Raw genomic sequence first — 23,470 nt, 5'->3', positions numbered from 1 at the left:
GTCAGTAGGTCAAACATGGTCAGACATGGGCCTCCTGTAAGAATAGGTCCTCTGACGGACAGCCAACAGGTGGATAGTATTCTCATTTCAAAACTTCTCTTACATTCCATCCTTTTAGTTTTTTGTCAATGAATCTAAATATTAATTTATATGAATATGAATATTAATTGACACCAAGGAACATGAAATACTATACTCTATGCAAATTTACTATAAAAAGATGACTTTCATATATGGACTATATCCTAGAATGAGCAAGGTTTACATTCAAGTGTATCCAATGTCACACGATCATTTTTTTTTTAATATTACACTCAGGACACTTCTGATGGCTGGTAGGGGCGAAAACCCATTCTCTTGGGCGAAAATTCCAATCCTACGATCCTCGATTTGTCTTTTGTGAGCGATCACTTCATATAGCCAGCACTTCAAGTGTATAGTGGTTGCATGGTTTTCCTCCACACAAATGTTCGTTGTGTCACAAGTTGTAGCTTCATGGCATCTAGTCTTTTTCCCCATGGTTGGCACAGCATTCCTTCTCTATCTGGCTCTCCTCACATCTGTCACTGGGGGGTGACCGGGGTTGAATGTGAGTGGGCCTTCGGCCTTGGGAGCCTTGTAGGATGGACATGATGATGTGACTTCACGCATGGGTGTCACTAGCCCATGTGACATATTTATATCTGTCAGGTTCCTCAGAACTATAGAGGGGAAAAAAACACCTTGTGCACATTATTTGTTCACTTGAATTATTCCCACCATGATTAAAAAGGTGGTTATATAGAATTCATTTCATTATTATTATTTATTTTTACATTAATTGTTTTCATAACACAGTAGACTAATGTCAATGTATGTGTATATTTACCCAACATACAAACCCAGATTGCGTTCTCCTTGTTTCCATTTGGGTTTTTTTCCCTTTTTTAAACACATCTCCTGATATGTTTCTCTGGATTTCAGAGCTGGAAAAAACAAAACAAACCCTACACTCTATACTAAAACATTTGTTCTATAAATTTCTCGGATGGTAATTCCTAATTATTTAAGACCTATCTTGATCATGGTTGTCCAATTTCTGGTTAAAACTCTCCTTTATAGTTATTAACTTTATAGACATGTTGCACATTGTTGAATCTTTACACAGTATTTCATCAGATTATTACACTATACTTCTAGTTCAGTATGCCAATCCGAATATTTCAATAATGTCTGAGATCTGTAACACATTCGTGTCTCTTTTGTGGGATTGGTTTCTTACCTTGTCGACGTAATGTGTTAGACAGATACTAATTTCTCCCTTGTAATGTCCTCCTGCAATTGCATTTTTTTTTTATCACAATACCACAAACTCTTCCTAGACAAGTTAATCTAAGGTTTTAGTGAGTTAGTCGTGCCGTGCACAATGGGAAAAAGATAATATTCATTAAATCAGCCATCCTCGCCACCTGGAACAATTGAATTAACAGTGACTTCCATCCTGGAAAGTAGGAAAGAACAATTTTCATTGTATTACAATAATTTTACCTAAAGATAACATGTTATACATAGTGATACATTTTACATTTTAACACTTATAAGCCTACTCAATAAACATCACACACCACACAAACATACCCGGGTCATTCATCCTTGATCACACTCATAGCTGTGGCCTAACCAATAGGACAGTACTTGAGTCACTAGACTCAGCTTACTTTTTACTGAAGTTGCCTGCATAAATGGCCAGGTGCCATTGACACCAACAAAACCTAACTCCCCATGGAGACAAGTTAATGTTGCTGTTTACTAATTACTCATGTACAAAGCTACAAATAAATCAAACATGATGAATAATTTCACTAATCACTCCAATTTACTTACAAATAATTAAAATATTTACAAATACTTAAAATGAATTAAATCTAAATGTTCCACTGCCTATCAAATTACTTTACTTACAAATAATTAAAATATTTACAAATACTTAAAATGAATTAAATCTAAATGTTCCACTGCCTATCAAATTAATTTAAATTACCTATATGTTCCAATACCTATCAAATGAATCAAATTACCTAGCCTATGCAATGAATTAAATTAGCCTATGCGTTCCCCCCCTGTGAGCATTTATTTCTGATTCAGACAGAGAGAACTGCTCACAATCGCTAGGGATAATATTATCAAGCTATTTAAAACACCACCAACCTATTACCACTAACTGTGACTTTCTCCTTATTTTCCACTCTGGGAATGCCCTCAAAGTGTCAGTTGACATGACAGTGTGAAGGAGTCAAGTCAGCTGTTTGATTGACAGCTGCATGACTCAGACTGAGCACATTGGTGAGGAAAGACCCTCCATGGATATATACACAATAATACATATACGTATCTGGCCCTGTAGTTGGGATCTGCTATTTCTAAAAATCCTGTTCTTCCAATGGATATATAATATATACACAATAAAGCATAAACGTATCTGGCCCTGTAGTTGGGATCTGCTTTTTCTAAAAATCCTGTCCTTTCTACCGACGCACTCAATTCTGAGCGAGTTTTAATAAGCTAAAATGGGCCATTCCTAGATTATACATCATGCTGGAAAGTTACGGCCTTATCCGCCTCTAATGGCATGCCCAGGATCTGGTCATCCCACCTTAATGGGATGTTAAAACATATTTAGGACTACCGTTAAGCCGATACTGTTAATTTACATAATTATTTCCCTAACTTCAAATAAACTCATCTCACATTAACTAGAAAACAACAAATCGGAAAGATAACATCTAGGAATACATTCAGAAAAATCAACAAAATATAATACAATGTAGATTTGGTGGTTTTTTAACTGTTAAATCTCGCTTATTGAAAATAGCTGATCTGCAAGTCCCCTCCCGTAGATCAGACCTGCAGGCCAAAATACAAAATACTTACTAAAACCGGATTGCCTCCACCCCCCTCATTTGCGTAAATCATCAACTCACTTAAGATCATCAACTTTACAAGACTTTACAAATCTACAAGATTGAAACCTCACAGCTTGACACAGTGGGCCCAAAATTGGTAAAATTGGTACAAGTCGAGGGCCGGACTGTGTTTCAACACACGGCCCATCTTTGACGGGAGGGGTAGCTGAAAGTTGACCACAAGTGATATACTTTCACTGCCGATCAATAGTGGAGAGAAGACGCATGATTGCGCTTGTGGGCCCTCGATACGTGACAATGCACTCGCCGTGCATTGTGGGACTTGTAATATTATGGTGGTCCGTGCAATATACCAGAGGGCCAGTTCTAATACCAATTAAATATCATCCTACGGGCTACGATAATTCCTTCATGGGCCTAATTTGGCCCCGGGCCTACAGGGAGCCATGGTCAACAACCTGGTCAATGCTGTCACAATGTCACAACGAAAGTTATAAAATTGACACCGTTAATGACACCAAGAGACTTTGCACACACTCATGTGGGTTGTGAAAGTTGGCACCTCTAATGTTCTCATTGATAAAATAATAACGCTAGTATTTACATGACTTGTAACTTGCACAAAAACATAACGTTCAACTGGCAAGTAGAGAATACAAAAACCACACCTGCGAAATGAGGGGTGTTCTATTGTACATCATCATAAATGGCCATTTACTGCTTTCTATATAGATAATATAAGTGATATTATCCATAACTAAACCTTTGGCCTCCTGGGACAAATTATATGATCAGCTAGACACCCAATTCAAATTGAGCCTCATAGCTTATCCTACAAATGTGTATGTGTCTTAATGAACTGATCAGCATGCTTGCTGCCTTCTGTTATGGCATAGAAAAGTCCCTGTCTAACACAAGGATGCAAGCTGGAAGTGACAACTGTTTACGCCCCTTCTTGGGATATTTTGCAAGTTTACTCTACTTACAAGGACGAAGCTCTCACTTTCAAAATTGACGTTACTGGCATTTGTTGCTACAAGTAATACAGACAAAATCGGATTCAAGTATCCAATTGCAGGTATTCTGACCATTGTTTATCCCATAGGGAAACATGACAGTCACAGACTGTTTGCAATGCAACATCGACTGTTAAATCTAACACCTGAGGTGACTTCTAGAACGCCTTGTTGTTGAAGTGGGACTCATAAATCCCTTTGACTTATAAGGAGTCGCATCTTACAGACTGAATCACCGGGGTGTCCAGCACGGACACCTGTTACTTAAGTGACATGATGTCATGCTATGAGCCTCTCACGTAATTTAAAACCAGTTACCTAAAAACTAAAACAATGACCAGCTCAGTGGCCTTGTGGACAAAGTGTCCGGCTGACCGCCCTGAGACTGGGAGGTCGCAGCTCGTCGACCCCCGGCCAGGTCAATCAAAGATTCTAAAAATGGGACCCAGTGCCGCCCTGCTTGACACTCAGCATCAAGGGCTGGACTGGGGTTCAATCCCTGCGACATACTAGTGTCATGTCCAGGGGGTGTACTTATACATGGGCCTCATGGCTCGGCAAGGCCACTTAAATAGGAATACTCTAGTCTGCTGACGATTTTAAATCTTTCGTATCCCACAAATGACATATCTCTTAATGTTCTATACCGTTGTACATTATCTATTTTATTTAAGGGTACAATATCGTTTACGCATTTCTACTCTACCTATACTCAAGTCAATCTGTAGAGTCGAACTTGCCTCTGACTACAGACCACTATTTGCATGTTACATCTGAGTGGCAATTGACCACTCTGTACAAAATTACATCCCCTTTTGGGCTGTAGGGGTTTCTGATTTGAGCGTAATCTTATATAGGCCCCTACATTTTTGGTTCCTCTCAAGAAATCATTATGCCTTTTAAAACTATCTGTTCCTTGATATTTATTCACATCAGGATCAATTCACTATGAGACTAGTGAGTCCTAAAACTTTAATTCCATTGTCTGATTAGATTATTGACTATAGGAAAATGGTATGGTCATATTTACAAGCCAACACTACATACTCCATATTGAATCAAAAGTATATTCCCTAAAAATGTCAAATGTCAGCTAGTGTAAGCCTACTACCAGAAGTACCAGTATATAAAACTATACGGTCACCTCAGCTCACAAGCTCAATGACCCCCCCCCCCCTTGAAGGAGAGTGTCTTGTTACCTGTGTCTCGAAAGTCGAAACTGCTTAATTTAGGCATGTATCGTAGCGGAAATAGCACACTTGGCTCATAAGCCACTTTTACTCACCCACTCATTGTGAGATCACCGACACACCACCACCACAACCGCACATCGCCCCCGAGACGCTCAGTGTTCAATCACATGAAAAGAAAAAGACAATCATTAGTTCATCAAGCCCATAGTCCATTGTTCATCTGTCTGAGTGCACGCTGTCACTCACATGTCCTTGTTCCCAAAATGTCATTTCCTGCCATTTCCTGCCGTGTTGGGCCCCAAACCAACACATGCAGATATTGTTCAGAAATCCAAGTACAGGACAGTCTACTGACTGTGCATGTGGCTTGTATTGACCTCTCTTTAGCAACTGTGCGATGTGATAGGTAGTGTTATCAGTGGTTCAACAATAAACAGGTTACACAAAAACACAGTACTATTCATTTCTATGTTTGGTAAATCAACTCTGCTAATAAGACTCATGTAAGAGTTCCGCACGTTTCACTTTAAGTTCATATAATACCATTACTCAATGCTCCAATGTGGTAACTCAAGTTTCTGCTTGTTCATATATGACCAACACAATTCCAATTTCATTATCGCTAATGGATGGACCTATTAGTATATTTAGGTGGGACTGCGTCTCGCGCTCAATGAAATAGTCCCAACCCACATACTTCAGCCCTTCATACTTTTTAGCCATGTCGAAATATCTGTTCTACATGGGCACACTTTTGTGAGCTTGTCGATCTGCTAAATTGAAAGGGTTTCTTAAATATAGCCACAGCCAATATCAATTTACTTAAGTAAGCCTATGTTTGAATTCTACAATTACTTGTTACAGAGTATACTTATAGCGATTACGTAATACATCTTAAAAACTTTCTCCTGTAATGCTGTAACACTGAACTTAATTCTAGACTCATTAACACTCACCCAAAAATCCTCCTTGCTTGCCTCATCTCATCTGGTGTGTGGCCACTCAGGACAGCTGCTATGGAGGATGGGGGTGAACACTGCCTATCCTGACAAATGTCCATTTAGCTAAATCTGACCTTAGGTTCCCTGAGGACCTTCTAGTATTTCTCAAAAATGCACAATGATATATTCTGTATAGTAACAAAACAAAACGGGAAATCTCCCAGGAAAAACACACATGGGTTCCTGTCTTGACTATGATGATAGTTACACACATTACCTTATTCTATAATAATAAATAATAATATAATTCTATATACTATTATTTTTTTCCCCTTGCCATAGCACTGGAACATTGCTATACTGTCATTACATTTATGATAAGACTAATAGCATACTATATGGCCAAAATAATTAGTTAATCATGTTGCTGTTAGTTAATTACTTTGAATACTTGAATTTTAACCATTTCCTACCTACTGCTCTGCTATCCTGCTTGACACATGCCAACAAGGTTACACTGTTGTCCCTTCACTCTTCGTGGTGACACCATGGAAAGTGCTATTCCTGGCTGAATACCAGGAATACATTCTTTATACTATTTTGTTCAAAATGCCACAACTATACTATAGGATCATCATTGATTTTTACAAAATAGTATTTTCGTTCATTCATACGTAGGTGTACATTCTACATTACACTCAGCTGCTCGAGTCTTACGCACAGAACCTATGAATTAATCTCATACAATTTGCTGTCTCACAATTCTCCTTTGACCTCCCCGGTGAGCTTGTCGGTCCCACACGGAGAGAAATGAAAGAGAATTTCAGTGGACGCTATTTGTATGATATTCCTATACTTGCTCCATCCCATTGACATTTTATTTAGTTTTTTTTTATATAAATGCCTAACTATACGGGCTTCATTTTTCGCTTGCTACTGGACAACGATTTTGATCCTGTTCTATTTTACGGGCTCCGACATCTGTAATTATATTCACTTTACATTACTGCCAACGTATTCATTATATCGTCTGTAATGTGAAAATAATTATTTAAACGTGTAGTTCAATATCACGCCTATTTTCCTTTGTCCCTGTTTTAATGATCGAGATGTTACATCGGCATATCGATTATATGCGCAACATAACTATGGACTTCAGTCGATTTATACCGGTTATATACCGATAAAGGACTTCTAACCTACTTATTTATGCCAATGATATACTGATAAAGGACTTCTATCCTACTTATTTATGCCAGTGATATACTGATCAAGGACTTCTATCCTACTTATTTATGCCAGTGATATACTGATAAAGGACTTCTATCCTACTTATTTATGCCAGTGATATACTGATAAAGGACTTCTATCCTACATATTTATGCCAGTGATATACTGATAAAGGACTTCTATCCTAGAGTGGATTATTAATACCACATGGCCTATATAGCCAAAAACATATTCATCAATATACTTGATAAGGGAAAATCCCCCTTGGAGTGGATAATACCACATGGCCTTAAAGCCAAAAACATATTTATCAAAATACTTGATAAGGGAAATGTCACCCTTGGAGTGGATACTACCACATGGCCTTATAGCCAAAAACATATTCATCAATACAATTGATAAGGGAAATGTCACCCTTGGAGTGGATACTACCACATGGCCTTATAGCCAAAAACATATTCATCAATACAATTGATAAGGGAAATGTCACCCTTTTAAGAATACTAGGATCTTGTACGGTTGTATCTGTAACGACACAGCTTTAAAATACAAAACCCTAAATTAAACATTGAGTCAAACCACTCTTACCCCAAAGTCCGTTTTGGTGTTATCCCTGTCGATCAGCAACTCAGATTCATATCTACAGCGCTATATCCTGAAAAAGAGAATGCTGACGGACAGTGGAAAAACCCTGCTCACAGCGCCATAATTGTCAAAGATATTTTTAGAACTCAAATCAGAGTCATTAAGAAATACACAGGGCAGAGAGTGGCATGAAACAATGATACTATTTAATACAAGGGATCACGAGCCCAGGGAGACTGCACGCATGCAAGCCTCCTGAGCCCTTTACATCGCTCTCCTTTATACATACATGAGAGCAGAGAATACATTGGAGGTGTGGTCAGTAGGTCAAACATGGTCAGACATGGGCCTCCTGTAAGAATAGGTCCTCTGACGGACAGCCAACAGGTGGATAGTATTCTCATTTCAAAACTTCTCTTACAAAACCCAACGCTGACCACCAGCCATCAAACAATAGTCTTTGCACTGGCACTAACACTGCCTCCCTTTCACACTCACGCCGGCAATGCATTTGTTTAATACAAACATTATCGCCCCAATCACCCACACCCCCGAGGCTTCCCTACACGGAACACTAACCACTGCTGCCTATGCTGCCCCAACAGGTCCAGAAACAAGGCCTTTAACCACGCTACTTACATACACTACAACTCGCTTACAATTTGCAAACCTGGCAACACTGCCCTGTCTTCTAACCTCGCCTCACCAGGCTTTCCACCGTCTTCTAATAGGCCCACCAGGCCCGCCCCCACACTACCTTTCACAGTCTCACAATCGGCAGCCATCTTGCTTTTTATTTATATGGGCGAGTGGAAATTTAATGCAAATAAATTAATTATAGGTCAAGCAAGCAAATCATGATGGTCTGTTTGTGCTCAATAGGTCACAATAACATTCCGATTTTAGGTGTTGTGTTTTGTATGACATTTTGGCCAGTAGTTTTATATCTATCTCAGCTTTTGCCTGATAGCACACATGCTAACAGTGGTGACCACAACGTTAGCAGCATTTGATGAAAGGTTGCCATAGCAACGTACAGTGTGCGCAGACCTAACGTGAGTTGTTTACCACAGAAACACACGATGTAACATTATAAACTCATGTAACCTTGTGTGTCTAGATTGCCCGTTTTTTATTTGACCAAGACAGACCATGCTAACGGTGTTAGCGCGTTAGCATCACACAGCTTACAGGCTCAGTGTTGCATGTGGAATACTTTCAAACATGACAATCCAAACGTTTTTAATGTGAGATGTTCTGGTGAGTTGGTGATCACAGAGGATTGTGTATTATATCAACCTGGGATTTTATAATAGGCTATAAATTGCATTTTAGATTTATTTTTGTCTCATGAAAAGCGTTAATGACCTGAAAATGAAAAACCATTTATTTTATTTCAATTGAAGTTTGCTTTGGACGAATGCAACTACAACATGTGCGCCGTTACTACATGTGGAGTCAACTCCCGCAATTTCCTTCTTCCCATAGTGCGTGGCAAAGTAACTCTGGGATTGAGCGTCCGTGAAGCGGGCGTTAAATTCTAGTGTTCAATAACTGTTATCCTGTTGTCTTTGATGCTAAAATGTGTGCCTTTAATCGTGTAATGTTCCTTCTCCTCCTCCCCCTCCTCCCCCCCAACAGGGCCATGTATGACTTCTACCACTACTTCTACATGGTGACCAACGCCCTGTTCTACGTGAGCTCGGCCATCAACCCCGTCCTCTACAACCTGGTGTCGGCCACCTACCGCCAGGTGTTCTTCAGCACGCTGCGCTACCTCTGCCTGCCCTGCTGGGGGCGCCGCCGTCACCACGCGGGACGCCGCCCGCTGGGCCTGCGCGGCAGCCGCCACAACACCACCATCACCCGCCACTCCCTCAGCATCTCCAGCAACCACACCCTGTCCACCAACGCCGTCAAGGAGACCGCCTACTGAGCCACACCCCCCTGACCACGCCCTACTGAGCCACGCCCCCTGACCACGCCCTACTGAACCACGCCCCCTGACCATGCCCTACTGAGCCACGCCCCCTGACCACGCCCTCTCCACTCCCTGACCACGCCCTCTCCACACCCTGACCACACCCTCTCCACTCCCTGACCACGCCCTCTCCCCTCCCTGACCACGCCCTACTGAGCCACGCCCCCTGACCACGCCCTCTCCACTCCCTGACCACACCCTCTCCACTCCCTGACCACGCCCTCTCCACTCCCTGACCACGCCCTACTGAGCCACGCCCCCTGACCACGCCCTCTCCACTCCCTGACCACGCCCTCTCCACACCCTGACCACACCCTCTCCACTCCCTGACCACACCCTCTCCACTCCCTGACCACGCCCTCTCCACTCCCTGACCACGCCCCCTGACCACGCCCTCTCCACTCCCTGACCACGCCCCCTGACCACGCCCCCTGACCACGCCCTCTCCACTCCCTGACCACGCCCCCTGACCACGCCCTCTCCACCAACATCATCAAGGAGACCGCCTACTGATCTCCGGGGGGGTGGGGCTATAAGCCACTCCTATTATGTGTGTGTGAGTGTGAGTGTGTGTGTGTTTGTGTGTGTGTGTGAGTGTGAGAGCACGGAAGTATCATGGCAGCGTCTCTCTCTCTCACACACACACACACACAGAGGCCAGGGAGGCGGGCGGTACAGTACAGTACAGTACAGTACAGTACAGTACAGTACAGTACAGTACAGTACAGTACAGTACAGTACAGTACAGCACCACTCACTTCAGACGGGTCAGATTTTTTTTCTTAATTTTTTATCCCATTTTTAAACCTTTTTTTTGTTTCACCCCAGTGTCAATTATCTAATGTAATCCTGCAGGACTCCGCAATCCCTGCGCCATCCTGGGGAGAGAGCAACGGACTGACCTCATGTTTCCTTCAATGCATGAGGAATCCAAGCTGCTTCTTTTCACCTGACAGAGGGAAGTTTCCTCAGTTGGACGTAAGCGAGGGGGAGGTAGTTTAGAGACCAGGATTACTGCATGTTTTTGTGAGGGTACCTACCCTAGGGGACACGGGGAGAACATGTGAGGGTACCTACCCTAGGGGACACGGGGAGAACATGTGAGGGTACCTACCCTAGGGGACACGGGGGGAACATGTGAGGGTACCCACCCTAGGGGACACGGGGAGAACATGTGAGGGTACCTACCCTAGGGGACACGGGGAGAACATGTGAGGTTACCTACCCTAGGGGACACGGGGAGAACATTTGAGGGTACCCACCCTAGGGGACATGGGGAGAACATGTGAGGTTATCTACCCTAGGGGACACGGGGAGAACATGTGAGGGTATACCTACCCTAGGTGACACGGGGAGAACATGTGAGGGTACCTACCCTAGGGGACACGGGGAGAACATGTGAGGGTACCTACCCTTGGGGACACGGGGAGAACATGTGAGGGTACCTACCCTAGGGGACACGGGGAGAACATGTGAGGGTATACCTACCCTAGGGGACACGGGGAGAACATGTGAGGGTACCCACCCTAGGGGACACGGGGAGAACATGTGAGGGTACCCACCCTAGGGGACACGGGGAGAACATGTGAGGGTACCTACCCTAGGGGACACAGGGAGAACATGTGAGGGTATACCTACCCTAGGGGACACGGGGAGAACATGTGAGGGTACCCACCCTAGGGGACACGGGGAGAACATGTGAAGGTACCCACCCTAGGGGACACGGGGAGAACATGTGAGGGTATACCTACCCTAGGGGACACGGGGACAACATGTGAGGGTACCCACCCTAGGGGACACGGGGAGAACATGTGAGGGTACCTACCCTAGGGGACACGGGTGAAACTCCACACAGAATACCTTTATATATCTATGGGGGAGGGGGGGGATGTCTTACTGTGTCCCTATGTGTGACTATTAGCAGTGGTAACTAAGTACATTTACTTTAGTACACTTGTGAGGTATTTGTACTTTCCAGAATTTCCAAAACTTACTTACTTACTCCACTACATTTCAGATACATTATTTTTTTTATACCTCCACTCAACTTAAAGGGACACTTCACCCTTTTTGCAAAAAAATATATGTTAATGACGTTTAGAAGCTTTAGAACACTTTCCTGGGGGTCTTTATGTGTGTAATATGTGGTTTTAGATATTTTAGATTGTAGCAGTGAGCCTGTTGTCTCTGATGTCATGGACACTGGTCTCACTACCTTCCTGGACTACAATTCCCATAATTCTTTGGTGCACTGCTCCTCCTTGTGGATAGGGGGAGAGCTGTCTTACTGAGACAACATGTAGTCCAGGAAGGCAGTGAGCCCAGTGTCCATGCCATCAGAGACACTGGGCTCACTGCTACAATCTAAACTATCTAAAACCACATATTACACACATAAAGACCCCCATGAAAGTGTTCTAAAGCTTCTTAACGTCATTAACATATATTTTTTTGCAAAAAGGGTGAAGTGTCCCTTTAACTACAATTATTTGAAAACTTTAGTTACTTTGGAGATTTTAATAATAGACATATCTAGAGACAGATAATTTTTTCAACCACTTCATATACATTCCGGCCATTTGAAATTAGCCAGTCGCACAATTTTCAGAGGGTTTTGTACGCGTTTGGAACTCGTGAAATTCTGCAATATGAGTATACTTCTACTTTTTCCTGAGGCTGATACTCTTGGAGTACATTTTGAATGCGGGATCTACTTGTGTGACGGAGTACATCTAAACATTGCAGTATTTTGTACTTTTACTTAAGTAAAACATTTGAATTCTTTCTCCACCACTGACTTGGTAAATGGTGCATTTATATAGCATCTTTATCCAAGGCGCTTTACATAGATCGTGCATTACATTCACCCATTCACACACCTTTACATATAGATCGTGCATTACATTCACCCATTCACACACCTTTACATAGATCGTGCATTACATTCACCCATTCACACACCTTTACATATAGATTGTGCATTACATTCACTCATTCACACACACATATTCCCACACCGATGGTGGCGGAAGCCATGCAAGGTACCAACCAGCACATCGGGAGCAATGTAGGGTTCAGTGTCTTTGCCCAAGGACACTTCGGCATGTAGACAGGAGGAGGAGCCGGGATTCGAACCGCCGACCCATGGATAATTGGGCGACCTGCTCTACCTCCTGAGCCACAGTCGTCCCTCGACTATAAGAAGGAAGGAAGGAAGGGAAGGTGGTGTGGATAGAGGGAGGGAGGGAGGGAGGGAGGGAGGGGGAGAGAGGGAGAGGGAGAGGGAGAGAGAAATAATGACTATTTAACATCCGTTAAAGCCTGTAAATAGTGTACATTTTTTGTCATTTTATTCATTGTTTATACTGTATAATATAAACTGTACATGTTTATACTGTACATAATACAGATCCTTATGCGCTGCCATCGGTGTTTATGTCTAGAATCTTTTGGAACGTGACGTTATGAACCTTTATAAACCTCTGCCTCTCTCTGGGACCGTGTTCTGGTGTCTCAGGGACAGTGTTCTGGTGTCTCTGGGACAGTGTTCTGGTGTCTCTGGGACAGTAACAGTGTTCTGGTGTCTCTGGGACAGAGACAGTGTTCTGGTGTCTCTGGGAACTACTTAATATTGACCAAAACCAGAGCAGAACTCCCACCACGGGACTCGGGCAATCAATTAATACAGTTGCAACCACTATATTAATGACAAGTATTTCATACAGCTTAAGTAAAAAAAAAATCAGAACTATCCCTTTTAATGTCAACAAAGTCCACACACCCACAACACCAGAGGGAGTGCAACTAACCATGTACAACCCAGATTCGGCACAAACAAGGGACTACCATTAATTTAGCTCCTATGCCACCAAAATGTGGAACGACAGTCATTAAGACATGCGAATCCCTTGACTCCTTCAAAACCGCCTCCCACCTACGGACGGCTGCAATTCGAAACTGGCCCCATAAAATCTGACCCCCCCCCCCCCACACACACACACACACACACACACACACACACACACACACTCCCCCCCCCCCCTCACTGTATGTTTATTTTCCACTTTTTACCTCCTTTATGATTAATTAAGGATCTGTTCTTTGGTCTTTAAATGTTTTGATGAATTGAACAAGGTGGACCCTCTTGTAAACAAGTGTAATTCTTCATTGGGTTATTAACAGTTTTTTGTATTGAGTTGTGCTTGTGTAAATGTACTGTAATTCTGTTAATACATACTTCAATCAATCAACAACAAAATGTTTTGTAGCAAAGGTAACATGAATAGATGGGAGGTATGAATACTTATGGTACTTATATTTCTACATTCAGATCTATAGTGCCTGGGTTTTCTTTCCTTCTTATTATTTTTGTTGACAGCCGTTATCAGTTTTTGGACATACTGTAAAATAACAATAAACATGCACTGTGAATATCTGTGAGGTGACAAGTGTCATGGCAAAAAGTGACACTGTCTCTTAACATGTGCAATATTCCATTCTGTCATTTTGAGTATTATGGAGGCAGAGAGAGAGAGAGGAGCACTCAAAATGCACATATAGTACGTTATAGTTATTCGGCTCACTCACAGCCCCTTCACTTCAATTAACTCATTCTGACCTGAGATCAGATTCTAAAAATGTCTTCTACATCCCGTCAGTTTTCTGAAAAAGCTATGTTTCTATGTCAGTCGTTCTTCGTTTTTTTCTAAAATAGCAGACCTACCAGCTTGTAGATCTGTAGGTTTGCGTCGAGGATCACATAGTGGGGTCCGGGGACCCCCAGGGGTCCTTGAGGGAGTTCTGGTTCTAGCTAGATGATAGATATAGGAACCAAATGTAGCCTGTTGGGTCTCTAACTCTGATGTACAAAATGTTCCTCTTATTTCTATACACTCTCAAGAGATAAACCAACATTGATGTTACAGTTTAAATTGTGGGGTCCCAGATATAGAATTGCCATTCAATTATGGGGGGGCCTGTAGACTAATGCCAATGTCAAACTGGGTGGTCCTTTTTGGGAGATATAGAGAATGTAATGTGACAGAAGAATTAAGAGTCACTTCGGATATAGTTTCCTGGCGTTTTCTTCGAGTTGCAATAATATAACAGAGAGACTAAACTGAGACACACCCAAGAAGCGCTGACAGTCTTTGAAACGCTACTGCAGCCAACGTAACGTCAACAAATTGACCGCGGCATCCATCTTACCAGCAAGGTGCTAATTGCATTAAACAACATTCAACATTGCAGCTGTACAAAAAGCTTGAATAATTGTCCTCTTTCTATCTGCAAAGTTTTTGTTTCATGAAGACCCACCGTAGAGGCGTAGACATTCTTTTTTTTGTCAGTTTGGAAGCGCTCAAGGTCAAGGTCAAGGTAAACTTTATTGTCCACAAGGGAAATTTGTCTTGGGCTTTCACCCCAGCTGCACCCACACATAAAACATCAATGACAACACAAATACATTACAGAGGAAGACACAACATTACATAATTGCACACATTATGTGGATTATCAGGCCTCACGAAGTTACCGCTGTTTCAGAGCCTCGTTCAGCATCTTAGTTGATGCTGATACAAATGATTTTTTAAATCTGATGTACTTCCACTTTGGTTCTTTGTTCTTTGTTGTTGCTCGTTATCAGTAAAGCGACCCTCCTGCTGCCTCCTGCATTATGTGCAAAGTCAAAACAGGTGCGTGGTACACATGGGCTGCTGAGTGATAGTCAACGAGCGCTTCCAAACACCTGCACTTTGCAGATACTGTGGAAAGAGGATAAGGCAAGCTTTTCGCACAGCTGCAATGTTCGTGAGTTTGACGTTATTTAAAATTGTATAGGACTTTTCTGTTTGGATGAATGGGCTGTCTGTGGGGAGTTGCACCTAGTTAGCACCTTGCTGACAAGATGTATGCGGTGTGCATAATGGTCGTATGTCGTATGCATGATGTATAGGTGGGTATGGCGTCACCACTTCTGCTATAGCCGAGCGCCGCTTCTGTGAGGAACGTGAAACGGCCTCTCGCAGTCTCGCCTTTAGAACAACTGCGGACTATTATTATTTATAACTTTGTTGTTTTTGACCGTGACGGAGGCGTGTCGTCTGAAGGGAAATTGAGCCACAAGAGCTAAACCAATGAAGTGAGTCGTCGTGCCGAACGTTGCGGAGCTTGGCGTCGTTCGAGTTATGTGGAATGTGGCACAATAATGGATACGTCTGTGGAATGTTGGTCCTCCCAGGCATGTCCTTATTTATTATAGAATTATAAAGGACAAAAGCCGATTAGCAAATATGACAGCATGGTTTTTGCATCGTCCCAACAGTGAAAGTCCGGAGAAAACATAATACCTGGCTGGTGTCTATGTGGTGCACGGAGTTCCTCCTGTTTACTGTGCATGCGGTGTGCGTGAGTATGTGCGTGCGTGCGTGCGTGCGTGTGTGTGTGTACCCGTCTTCTGTTTGGATTGGAAGTGTTTGCAAATGTGACGATGTAACAGCCAGTATATCATGTATATGGAACCGTAAAGGTCTGAGCCACTGTGAAGTGACCACTTGCCAAACACAAATATATTCAGTATGTACTGTATGTGTGTGTGTGTGTGTGTGCGTGCGTGCGTGCATATATATTATAATATGAATATTAATATGAATTGTACATTGTAAGACGAGTGCAATATGTATGTATTTTGTAACATGATTTTGTAATTTGTAATTTGTGCGTGTGAATCTATAAAGACATGTTGTATAAATCACACACACACACACACACACACACACACACACAGAATTGTAGACGCAGTCAAGCAGTGGCGTGCACAGATATCTAGAGGGGCAGGTGCTCAAGTGAGAAAAGGGCACCTTGTGCAGCGCGTGGAACCGGACGGTTGCCTTAATAGTGAGAGATTTATAGATTTTGGGGCATAATTAATATATTAGAAGCTTTTTTTTTTTCAGCAATAATTGATGAATGTCACACCATGGTCCACATACTGTACACAAAAAGGACATACTGTACACTTTTTTCAAAAGGGCACATTGCTGTCCAGAGTGCAAGCGCGGGTGGTTCTCTAGCTGGTGATTCTCTATCTGTGCACGCCACTGCAGTCAAGAGTATTAGTGTTCAGTGTTCAGTGTTTTGAACACGGTTTAAAAAGATGATGTCAGCAGCACTGGAGCCTTATTGGTTATGAAAGGATAATAATGTTTAATGGCACGCCTAAAACCAGACCACACGCTTTTTGCTGCTCAGCAGTGTTGTTTTCGTCGACTAAAACCAAGTCGAGAAATGTTCGTCGACTACCTTTTTCTACTGAGCCGAAAACTAAATGGAAACTAAATGAAACCATAAGCTATGGTGACTAAAACTGAGACTTAAATCTACTGACAATTTTGTCGACAAATAAAAACTAGACTAAAATGTTAGGAAGGGACTAGTGGACAAGAGATCCAGTATAAGTAATTTTACAATTTAGTTGAAATGCTGAAATAGCCGATCTACAAGCTCACAACGTGTCGCAGCGCGACGCGTTGTGTCATTGGTCATTACGACTTCCAAAATACATTTTAGTCGACTAAAAATCATCTGCAGATTTTGTTAGTCTAGTAGAAAACTAGACTAACACAAAAACATTCCAGGTGACTAAAATGTGACTAAAACTAATTGAAAACTATATTCAAGAGACTATGACGAAAACAAAACAAAAATAATCTGCCAAAAATAACACTGCTCAGCGGACCTTGTCACTGCAGAATCAGCATGGGTGAATGATTGGACACATAATGTATGTTCAATATGTTTATTTTTTTATTTTTTTATCCCACGACTTTGTAACCCATTTTTCACCCCTGTGTCAATCATCTAATGTGATCCTGGGCTCTACACACCCTCCGCCAACCTAGTCCCCATGTATGGGGGACAAGGGGAGACCAACCTGGTCCCCATATATGGGGGACAAGGGGAGAGCAACGGACTTGAACTCATGCTTCCTTCATGCCTGAGTGTCCAAGTTGCTCCTTTACACCTGACAGGGGGGAGTTTCCCTGGTTGGACGTAGCGCGTGGAAGGAACACGTTATTCCGACCAGTTCCTCTCCCCTCCATCAGGCGCCCCGGCTGGCCAGGGGGAGGCAGTATAGAGAACAGTTCCTCTCCCCTCCATCAGGTGCCCCGGGCTGGCCAGGGGGAGGCAGTATAGAGACCAGTTCCTCTCCCCTCCATCAGGCGCCCCGGGCTGGCCAGGGGGAGGCAGTTTAGAGACCAGGATATTATGTAATATTCTTGATAATATTGTTATGTATAGTATAGTACAACTCACGCATTTTCCACACGTTTGTATTAAAGATATTAAAGTGTCGTGATTGTTGCATTCTTTCCAGTTTTTCACGTGTTTATGATGTGACAGTACTTCATTATAGCCCTTGGTGTGGTTGTCATGTCATGTGTTTATGAGGTGACAGTACTTCATTAGGTTGTCCTGTCATGTGTTTATGAGGTGACAGTACTTCATTAGACCCCTTGGTGTGGTTGTTATGTCATGTGTCTATGAGGTGACAGTACTTCATTAGAGCCCTTGGTGTGGTTATGTCACTAGGCGGGTAAGAATATGGTTTGACCCCCAAAAAATTGCAACAAAAGGTTTCTCAACTGATTTATGTAGTATTGGGTGTCCTTAATAACATACTAAAAGTCTACCAAAGTCTGACCACCCGAAAGATGTTATTTTCAAGATGGCGTCCAAGATGGCCTAAAAACCATTAAAATAGCCTAACTCCTTCATTATTCATCCTAGACAAGTACTTTTTGTGTCTAATCCTATGTTTTTGGGGTCTGGGTTATCTAGGAATCCAATTAGCATATATAAATTATATATAAAAGTACAATGATATATTAAAGCAATTGTTTATAACAGTGTAATAGGACATTACCCTTTTCTAAATGCCGTACTGCCCAGGATTGGTGAATTCATCACCTATACACCTATACACAAAACCTATACACAAAATAGAGAGGTGTGTAAGTCAGTACAGAGCTATCACACATGTATCTTGGTATATAGGCAGGTGGTGGAGTGTCGCACAGATAGTTATGCTTGTCACAGACATCTTCTTATTCCCGAGACTGTAGTAGTTGTGTGTGTAAAATTTATTTCACATTTACTTTGTGTTTGGTACTGCTGACAATAACCTTGAGCCCTGGGCTCCAGTCTCGGTCTCCCCATAGAATCCCAATCTAACCTCTCTCCACGCTGTGTCCCTGCTGCTATCCAACAAACAAGCATTGCTTTCTGCATATAGACCTAATGGTCAGACTGCATGTTTGAGGGGTGCTAGGCCCTCCAATGCATGTCTTTTTAAGTCATGTGGCAGCCAAGACTATGGACTTTAATGTTTGTTTAGGGCACACTAAATGACAACATAGGATGACATGTGGCCGATATAAATACAGTGGGCGCCCCTCATTTCGTGATTTTTGCACTTTTTGCATTTTTGTACTAGCTGTTCTAGAGAGGGGAGAGGACATTCTGCGCCATAATGATCAGTCACTGGGGGCCCCATTAATATGAATGGTCAGCCACCAACCAGACGCCGACTCTCCTGTGAGCCAGTCCGACATAGGGACACCCCTGTCTGCCTGACTTACAATCATGCACCACGTAGAGGTCCTATAACCACCACTATGTGGGTCTCACCCTCCTATATACCTATGCCCACCTAGTGCCTAGCTCAGAGCCAGAAGGAGGTCCATTTGGGACCAGCATACATATACATTTATGAAAACGACTGTCTGTTTGACAGTCTTGCAACATGTGGAGGTCTTATAACCACCATCAGTGGAGACTCTCCTCACTACCTATGCTAACTCAAGAGGTCCTATCTCGGGAGTAAGAGCCAGCATGGTCCACATGGGACCAGTGGGACTAGTGAGCCAGGCGACATAGGAACACTCCTCCCAGCCTAAGCAAAACCCCAATTCCTTAGTTTCTACCTCCTCCACACTCGTTCTCCAGCATGCCATGCCTTAGAAATTGTTTGAATCCCAAATGCTAATTTGCTTTTGGAGGGGTTGAGAACGAGGAGAGTGCAGGCTCACTAAGCCACTTGGAGTGAGATATGTCAAAGATGAAAAGATCTTTCATGTATCGTTTGCGGAACTGTCTTTGTTGAAATGGTGGCGTATAATTTCTCCTTCTCTACATGACAATCCTCGGAGCTCCGGAATGGTCCAACAATCCAACTGTGTGACATGTCATAATTGCTGTTACTTCAAAATGATGCAGGTCTATTCCCCCATCCTGGATTTGAATTATTTATACTTGAATATTGGAATGTCCCCACTGGGACAGATAAGCCCCAATCTCTCAAGCTCTCAAGTGCCCCATAGCTTTAATGGGACATGTATGAGCCACCTCGGACATGCAGAGAGAAGACCATGAGGGTCTTCTTAACTTTGCTCTTCTGTGCTCCAAGTCCCCAGGGAGAAATCCAGTGACCCCCACTCCCCATACCAACCCTAGGCCCACTAAACTCTAGACCGGACCCCCCTTTACCTTCTCACCCAACCCCACCTATCATACGCCCCTCTGCACCCGGTAGAGACTTCTGACTACTCTGCACTAAGAGTAAATAGAGCGTTGCAGTCCCGCCCCCTCGAGAGACCCGGAAAATAAATCACCGTTCATTTTCCTCATAGACTTTTCAAAAAGTATTTATTTAAAGACGTTTACGCCGCGGACAAAGCCAACTCTTGTCGTGACAAATCATGACAATAAACACAATGTTTTGGGCCAAACAAAGAATTAGAAAGTAGAAAAAACGGCAGGTTACAACACTTGTTTTTCTTCTTTGTAATTATTTGTTTGGTCCAAAATATTGTGTTTGTTGTCATGATTTGTCACGACAAGAGTTGGCTTTGTACGACGTCTTTAAATAAATACGTTTCAAAATGTCTATGGGAAAAATGCATTGGGAATTATTTCCTGGGCCTGGCACCGTCATGAAAGGGGGCGGGACTGCGACGCTCTATAATGCAAGAAATTAGTTTTGGGTGGGGTGTATAGTCAAAGATGAATTATTTACAGTAGTTTGAGCCAAATTTTATCCACCAAGCTATCCAAAATGTTTCAATATTGCAATCATGTAGGCTATTATCTATCAACTGACAATATTCTCTGCCACAACCTTCTGAATTACTGACAATTGTGACTAGTAGTGTTGTTGTGTTTTGAGGATATCTTGAAACCTTATTCCAAAAAATATATAAATATTCAGACATTTAAATATTTAGTTTAGTTATTTCAGAGGGTTTTAACAGAGTCACAAACAAAATATTGGATTTCACAATTATCTAATTGTATCTCTGCAATTTGTACAAGTTCAATGGACTCCTAGACCCCAAAAACATAGGGTTAGACACAAAAAGTACTTGTCTAGGATGAATAATGAAGGAGTTAGGCTATTTTAATGGTTTTTAGGCCATCTTGGACGCCATCTTGAAAATAACACCTTTCGGGTGGTCAGACTTTGGTAGACTTTTAGTATGTTATTAAGTACACCTAATACTACATAAATCAGTTGAGAAACCTTTTGTTGCAATTTTTTGGGGGTAAGGTGCTTTTTTTTCATAGATTTACTCGCTTACACGTGTTTATGAGGTGACAGTACTTCATTAGACCCCTTGGTGTGGTTGTTATGTCATGTGTTTATGAGGTGACAGTACTTCATTGAAGAATATTTGGATCTCATAATTATACAGTGTTGCAAGGCCTATGTCAATTGTGTAAATTTACATACAGTAGACCTTTGGGTGAGCAGCTGCCTAGGGGTGTCGGCCTCTCAGGAGTAGCTAGGAGTCTAATTCCGTTGTATGTAAATTGGGGGTCTGTGTTGACCTGACTTGATCAAAGGACTTTGCTACTAATAGATATGCACCATGTCGATCCCCTTGACCAAATGTGGAAGGTTTAAAAGGTGGCCGCAATGCTATCATTTTAGGCAGTCAGTCAGTCGGGGGCGCGAGCCTTGTGGGAGAGCCATGCACTCTGCTGCATGGCTGGCGTGATGCTGTTGCTGTATGCTGTACTCCGTTTGAATAAACATCATGGAAGTTCATCTCGTCTGCTGCGTGCACATTTCTCCTCTGTATGGTATATTATATACATCAGATGGTGCCAGAAACCGGTCGTGTTGGTGTGTTTATCACGTCAGATGAAACAGTACCAGCGGCTTTTTTTTCGTCTAATTCGGTGGAGGGGAGTTTTTGTGAGCGGCGACGGAGGAGCTCCAGCGGACCCGACCCGAACGTGATCTCTTGTCCATTCGCAGCGGGGATGATGACGACGACCACCGCGAGGAGTGTTGTGCAACGGGGACCGATGACGAGCCACCGGACGGGTGGGCTGCGGTGAGGTCGATGGAGCGGCGACAGCCACACGGAGGCCTTGGTCATTCATCACGTCGGCGCGGGGACAGCGATTGCGGGCGGGGATCGGTGAGACGCGGCGCGGAGCAGCAGTGGCCGACTGACCTGCAAGCTGGGGGCCTTCACAGACAGGGGTCTGTGATGACGGTGTTACTTTTCTTTTCGTCCCATCTCTGTTGTGAACGGAGTTGGGAGGGGGGAGAATGAGATGATGACGAGGACAGCGGGACAACAGCAGTGAACAGACTCTTGAACTTTGGTCCGTGCAGCTAAGCGAACATTTCGAGGTAAACTAGGAAGAGCAGCATACATGAAGAACTTTCCTTTGTCCAATTCGGAGGGGAGACGAACTTTCCTTCGCTCCGATTACAAATTGTGCGTCAAGTTTGTTTTCAGCATGAATTATAATAGGCCTCATGTTGGTATGTGTTTGTCGTATAATTAGATAAGTTGAGTCATTTAGCCTAATTATGAATCAATGAGGAATTTTCCTATGGATATGAAGATATATGTGATATTATTGTTAGACTCTGGCGTGGAATGTGTATCTACTTGGATCACCAGTGTGTGATGTTGGTCAGACGTAAATCCGAGAGTGGTTTAGCTGGCATTGTGTATTTAACATTGAATAGCAGAGTTTAGTCGTAAACCACGTAGGTTATTACGTATCAAAAAGTGCTCTTGTAGAAGGGAGTTGAAAGCGGCATATGTATTGTTTAATGTCAGTTAACTGTACTAATCATTTTTCCATTATTCATATACGTATGGATGTCTGAAAACCATGTTGGGGGAATTCTGTACTGTAAGGCTGTTATTTTTTGGTTTCTTGAATGTATTGTCTAAGCTAAGGGTCAAGGGGGGTGTAAGATAATTATGGTTCCATATTTTTAGATGATCATCTGTGATGATCAAGGGGGGAATATGAAGAATATTTGGATCTCATAATTATACAGTGTTGCAGCCTATGTCAATTGTGTAAATTTACATACAGTAGACCTTTGGGTGAGCAGCTGCCTAGGGGTGTCGGCCTCTCAGGAGTAGCTAGGAGTCTAATTCCGTTGTATGTAAATTGGGGGTCTGTGTTGACCTGACTTGATCAAAGGACTTTGCTACTAATAGATATGCACCATGTCGATCCCCTTGACCAAATGTGGAAGGTTTAAAAGGTGGCCGCAATGCTATCATTTTAGGCAGTCAGTCAGTCG

The 23,470-nt window shown here is 42.7% G+C and overlaps 1 protein-coding gene across 1 annotated transcript in view; it reads left to right on the top strand.

Moving 5' to 3' along the window:
- The window catches only part of LOC308315183 (neurotensin receptor type 1-like), a gene marked incomplete at both ends in the record, with an annotated part of 143,598 nt that extends 133,794 nt beyond the window's left edge, over window positions 1-9,804 (top strand). The window contains one exon of the mRNA XM_080763023.1: window positions 9,510-9,804. Coding sequence (XP_080619149.1) covers window positions 9,510-9,804 — 295 coding nt within the window. The remainder of the gene's footprint in view (window positions 1-9,509) is intronic.
- Window positions 9,805-23,470: the final 13,666 nt, after the last annotated feature.

Source organism: Protomyctophum bolini, assembly GCF_963924005.1.
Source record: "Protomyctophum bolini genome assembly, chromosome: 5".
Lineage (NCBI taxonomy): Eukaryota > Metazoa > Chordata > Actinopteri > Myctophiformes > Myctophidae > Protomyctophum > Protomyctophum bolini.
The sequence above is the reverse complement of the archived record's forward strand: the minus strand, read 5'-3'. Positions and strand labels throughout refer to the sequence as shown.